At 36.4% G+C, this 6,626-nt stretch overlaps 1 protein-coding gene across 1 annotated transcript in view; it reads right to left on the reverse strand.

Annotated features, from left to right (window-relative positions):
* Positions 1–610: 610 nt before the first annotated feature.
* Positions 611–6,626, reverse strand: part of LOC137644466 (protein starmaker-like) — a 33,943-nt gene continuing 27,927 nt past the window's right edge. Inside the window, exon 4 of the mRNA XM_068377441.1 lies at positions 611–669. Coding sequence (XP_068233542.1) covers positions 611–669 — 59 coding nt within the window. The remainder of the gene's footprint in view (positions 670–6,626) is intronic.

Consider the following 6,626-nt stretch of genomic DNA (forward strand, 5'->3'; position numbering starts at 1 on the left):
ATATATATATATATATATATATATATATATATATATGTGTATATTTAAATGAAATAATTAAGTAAAAAATTATTCTTACATACAGACGACTATGTACAGACTAATGCACACATGTACACAACTATACATTCCTAGAAATTTTAGACGAGTACCAACTCTTTCTTACTTTATCTGACACTGCATAGAGAAGTCTCAGTGCTACCTGTCACGACGATTCAGGTCCCCTGTTGAACCTGGTAGATAGATAGAAATACCAAGACACCTAGTAGCGAGAGGGTAAAAGGATACTTCTACACTTCCTATGATAGGAGCAGAAGAAAACCTTCTTGCACCGGAGGACGTTGCAAGGCGAACATTACCACCGCATGGCCTCCCAGATCCCCTTTGACCAGCACCATCCACGCCTCCTGCGCTGGCTTGTCCTCACTTATAGTGGCATGTGTTGCAAACTCGAGCAATGTCTCCTCACAGGTTCCATGACACGAGGATGTCTTAGAGGCGAGGCTATTCTTTGACATTGTTGCTAATGTTGTTTCCGCCCTTCCGGTAGAGTTTGGGTAACTTTTGGGGTGCTGGTGAACAAAGAGGGAGAAGCATTAACTTGACTTTCCTATATGACATCTTCTGCCTCGCAGGAAAACTTGTTAATGTCAAACTCCAAGAGATCATCTGCAAAATAAAACATGAAGACTTTGAATCTCTAATTTCTCTTTGGGGAGTGCTTACATTACAAGGCAGAAACATTTTAGAGTTTCATTTATAACAAGTAGACATTAAACTAATTTGTCCATTTGTTGGGATCCCTCGTAAACGGATCGCACTTGGGCATTTAGTCAAAATTATCGTGAAAAAATTTTGTCACAGATAGCCTCCCCTTCTGTCGACGTTCATGATCCTTATCCACGGTGTTGTGAATGTTTGCTACCAGTTTCACAAGGGTAACGTCATTCCAAATAATTATAGAAGTCTTATCTGGCCTGCAGAGGCACGTGGTATCTCGGGGAATATTGATCCATGTAGGAAGTTGCTGAGTTTACGACCACCTCTAGGGAGTCGAAGAATCCCTTAGGTATGTACTACATTTTCATACAATTCCTGGGAAAGGGCGAGAGAGTTATAGTAATTATCCATGTAGCGGCAATAACCCTTCCCCAGGAGATTACAACGAGAAGGCAGCGTTATGGATTATAGTTTACAATAAACTTAAGAGAGGCGGTTGCTAAGAGAGAGATAAGGTGAATGCAAGTAACCTTTATTCAACAAATAACGAGTTTATAAAAAAGCAGTTCCAAGTTAAAAACTCAGAGAAACTCATACATCGAAGGCAAACTTAAACATGTTTTGTTGTCATTGGGGGGAAGGGCGAGATATAAAAAAGGGCAAAAACGTCAATGTACAAGCGTGTATGAAACATATGCGGTATATGGTTTCCCCCTTTAAAAAACATAAACGTGAAATAGGGTGCCCTGCTCTTAAGAGGTCCTCTGGCAGGAGAAAGGCAGGTTTTAGGCCATGAATGGATACCCAGTCTTAATTTCCACGAAGGGTAATTAAGAAAGCCTTCAGTTTGCGATGGATCACGAGGAAAGAGCCAATTATTACATGTAAAGGTTAAAGGTCAAGGTCAAGCAAAAGATCAAGAGATAAGCTGACGCAGCGGAGGTCTGCGCTCTACTGAGTGTCCCTTTAGTTGCGTCAGAAATTTTTAAGATTCTCTTTACACTCTCTCAATATTCACGTCTCTTATACTAAATATCCCCAAGTCTTCTAGAGTGAAGAACCTAAAATGCTTTAATGGTCTTCCTTGTAAATAGGTAAATAGATGACATCACAACACGTTAGTAATTTTTCCAAAAAACTCAGCTAGTGGAGACATTTAGTGTCTCTTACCAAGAAATACATTATCCTCAAAAAGACATGGAGACGTCGTAACGTCCTAAGATAACAGAACTAATAATTCTTTTCATGTCAGATTCGAAATAAGTCATGTCTACTAAGTGGAGCATAAAGACGTTTTTTATCACCAGAACCGCTAGTCTTCCTAAGGCCTTGACGACCAATAAGGCCGAATTTACTTAGCAATAGGGGATACAAAATGGCTCCCACGTTGCTGCTTATAGCGCTGCCTCTCTCCGAAACGCCATACATAGATGGCCACCCCTAAAAATTTCAGTAATGAGAGTTTTTCCGCCTGAATATTTAACAAGGCTTCAGATAAGGTAGTAAATAATCATTCTCTCTCTCTCTCTCTCTCTCTCTCTCTCTCTCTCTCTCTCTCTCTCTCTCCAAGGACCAGGTAGTTTTCGATGAAAGAGGAAGATATAAGTTTGTCTTAGTTTTGGTGCAATTCTGAGTCATTCCCCAACTAAACAGAAAAACACCTCTCTCTCTCTCTCTCTCTCTCTCTCTCTCTCTCTCTCTCTCTCTCTCTCTCTCTCTCTCTCTCTCTCTCTCTCTCTCCAAAGACCAGAAAGTTTTTGATCAAAAAGGGAAATATAAGTTTGTCTTATTCTTGGTGAAATTCTGAGTCATTACCAAACTAATCAGAAAAGCAACCCCGGCCTCTCTCGCTCTCTCTCTCTCTCTCTCTCTCTCTCTCTCTCTCTCTCTCTCTCTGAGTTGTATTGGTGTGCCGGTGAATGAACACTTGTGCGTCCCTAAAAATATCCTGATTTAACGCGGATAACAAAAGGCTATCGAGTGAAATATAGCTACAAGTTTTCGTGAATAGTCGGTGTTTAGTTTGAGGGCAGAAAAGTAGAATAAAACATCAGCATAGGATAGTTATCTTGTGAATTAATAAAAATCTGATCAAAATGTCATTGTATAACACAGGCAACTCGTGGAGAGACATCCCTGGAGTCAGCAAAAGCAAATTCCATGAGTTGGCGAAACAAGAGCTCGACCGTCTGATAACAGAGGTCGCTAGTAATTCCAACCAGTGTGACGGAAAAATATTTGCAGACATATTGAAACAATATGATCCAATAAACTGGAACAAATCTGCGGAAAACATCAGCAAAATAATAGAAGAAATTCCAAAGAAGATCCAAGTGATAAAGAGACTTATAAAGAAAGTCTACATCAATCAACACATTCCATCAAAGAACAATAACAAGTCCAATATGGTGGATATGCTGATTGATGCATTGGGGAAAAGAATGCCAAAATGGTGTAATACATGTAAGATATGGTATTCCATTAATAATCCTCAACAATTGATTAGAAAATGTGATGCCTGTCATGTTCCAACACACCCCACATGTGCTGAAATACAGCAAAAATTATAAAAATTAAGACAAAAAGGTATTCTGCTCAACATGCTTAGTTTGGATAGAAAATATAATTAAGTCGAGACTAAATCTGCAAATAGTTGAAGAAGAAGAAGAAGAAGAAGAAGAAGAAGAAGAAGAAGAAGAGAAAAATGAACAGGATATGTGTAAGGATGCAGAGGAAATCATTGATATAACTTATGATGCCATCCAACAACATACTTATGAAGAAATAAATTATCAGATGGAAACAAATAATAGACCCCTGATACTCTACCCGGACCTACATACTTTTAGGGAAGAGCAAGAACAAGAAAAAAAGAAAAGAAAGTTATAGTCTGTAATATGCTGAAAAGAGGGAATTGCAGATTTGGCGAAAGATGCTACTACAAGCATTCAAAGATATGCCATAATTATGAAATATATGATAAATGTGCGTATTTAGACGGATATGGAGACGAATGCAGAGATCTCCATCCAAAAATATGCAAAACCCTAAAAGAAGGAAAAGGATGCAGTTTCAACAAAAAAAGTCGATATATGCATCCTGCAACTATGAATGAGAGTAAGAAAACTCAGCAAACTGAAAAGAAAAACAAAAATGAAACAAAAAAAGAAACAAAAAAGCAGGCCACGTATATACCGCACTATGCACCAAAAAAGGTCTTTCAACCCAAATCTGCACAAATAGAGCCCAACTACAAAAAATGCATCTATAATGCCAGGGGTTGGTGCAGATATGGGGATGATTGCAGGTTTACACACAAAAATAAATATGAAGGCAAAAGAACAAATATAATAGAAAAGTTGGATTTTTAATGGCAGAATTCCGAGAAATGAGGAAAAGAACGTCATATCAGAACAGGAAGGAAGCATGGGAGAATCCATATTATTACCAATATTAAATAATGGGGATGAAACTCAAACCATAATAGTGATGAATGCACAGGGTTTAGTCACAAGTAACTCTAAAGGGAAAATAGAGTTCCAAGAAGAACTAACCCAAATTGAAAAAATAGATATATTAAATATAAGTGAAACATGGTATTCCCAAGAGACTGGCAGTGATGACCAGATAAAGGGTTTCCAAACTTATAGATCAGACAGAAAAAATAGGAATCAAGGGGGAACTGCAATATAGAGAAGAGACATAAATCAAGGAAAAGTCTGTGAAAAATACAGCAGCACAGAATGTAAATTGATTGCGGTAGAATTTGAATATGAAAAACTAGTGAATATTGTAGTTCACAGACCCCCAAATACTAAGGAGTTTGACATAATAATAGAAAAAATAGATGATATATGTAGAAACCATAAAGACTGGAATATACTCCAATCCGGAGATTTTAACTTTCCTTTCGTGGATTGGAAAGAACGGATAGAAGAAAGTGGTTGTATTTATACATATAAAAAAGAGAGTAATAGTAGTGCAGAAGATAAGAGGCAATTTGAAAAGCTTCAAGATATGCTATTAGAACATAATATGCAACAAATAAACCACATTCCAACAAGAAAGGAAAATGTCCTAGATCTAGTATTTGTGAACGAGGTGAATTATGTTAAAGAAATAATAGTGTATAACACAGGAATTTCAGACCAAAATGTCATAGAATTGATAGTTCATTCCAAAGCAAGTGCTCGCAGAATTAATAAAAGCACAAAACTTTGGGAAGGATATGGAAAACATATTTTTTAAAGTAAGAATATAAAATGGTCAGAAATAAATGAAGAACTGAATGAAGAATGGAAAAATGTATTTGTAAGAGGTAATATACAGGTAAATACGGACATACTCTACAAAATACTAGAGAAAATTGTTGAAAAATATGTACCGAAAAAAAAATAAACAAAAGACGTGCATACCAAGAGAAAGAAGGATCTTATTTCAGAAAATTAGAAAGTGTGAAGAAAAATCTTGCAAAAGAAAAAAATGTTTGGAAAATGAGGGAAATAAAATGTAAGATAGAAAATGCAGAACAAAAGATCATACAGTCGAAAGAAAATGAAAAAAGGGACGTAGAAGAAAGGACACTTCAAAATGTAAAAGGAAACCCCAAAGTACTTTACTCCTATGCAAAGAAAATGAATAAAGGGAGAATAGAAATAGGCCCTCTAAGAATTGAAGGGCGGCTAACGAGTGAAAAAAAGGAAATATGCAACATATTAACAGAAAAATATAAGAGTGAGTTCACGCCAAGAATTGCGAATGCGAATAATGAAACAGAAATGAGAGAAGAAAATGTTGAATATCTAACGGATATAGATTTTAATGAAGCAGATATTGTCAAGGCTATAAACGAAATTAAAAATGGACCAGCAGCCGGACCAGATGGAGTTACAGCGATTTTGTTGATAAAAATTGCAAACACTATCGCGAAGCCGCTTGCAATACTGCTAAGACAAAGTGTAGATATGAGTGAGATATATGTTCAACATAAATTAGCTTATATAACCCCTATCTTCAAAAGTGGATCAAGACTAGAGGCAAGCAATTATAGACCTGTTAGTCTAACATCACATATTATGAAAGTGTATGAGAGGGTAATAAAAAAGAAAATAATGAACTGTTTGGTCAAAAATAATTTGTTTAATATGGGTCAACATGGTTTCGTGCCTGGAGAAAGTACACAGACCCAACTGATAGCACACTATGAAAACATATATAAAAATATGATAAATGAAAAAGACACAGATGTGATCTATCTAGATTTTGCAAAAGCCTTTGACAAGGTAGACCATAACATATTGGAGAAAAAAATGTGAAAGCATAATATTGTGGGAAAGATAGGAAAATGGGTAAAAGAATTCCTGCAAAACAGAAAACAGATAGTGGTTGCAAATGACGAGAAATCAGATGAAGCCCAGGTAATATCGGGTGTGCCACAAGGTACGGTATTAGCTGCACTGCTGTTTGTTATTATGATCTCAGACATAGACTGTGATGTTGGAATCTCCGTAGTGAGAAGTTTCGCCGATGACACAAGAATAAGTAGAGAAAATACTTGTGATGAGGATAGGAACTCACTACAAAGAGATCTAAACAAAATATATGAATGGGCGGAGATAAATAGGATGGTATTTAACTCCGATAAATTCGAATCAATAAATTATGGAAACAGAGAAGGAATGGTGTATGCATAATGAGACAATCACAAACAAGGAAGCAATTAAAGACCTTGATGTAATGTTGAATAGGAATATGTTATGTAACGACCAAATAGCAACACAGTTGGCTAAATGTAAAGCAAAAATAGGAATGTTATTCAGACACTTTAAAACAAGAAAAGCTGAACACATGATTATGCTGTACAAAATTTATGTACGTAGTACACTCGAGTACTGCAATGTGATATG

This window comes from Palaemon carinicauda, chromosome 7 (genome assembly GCF_036898095.1).
Source record: "Palaemon carinicauda isolate YSFRI2023 chromosome 7, ASM3689809v2, whole genome shotgun sequence".
NCBI lineage: Eukaryota > Metazoa > Arthropoda > Malacostraca > Decapoda > Palaemonidae > Palaemon > Palaemon carinicauda.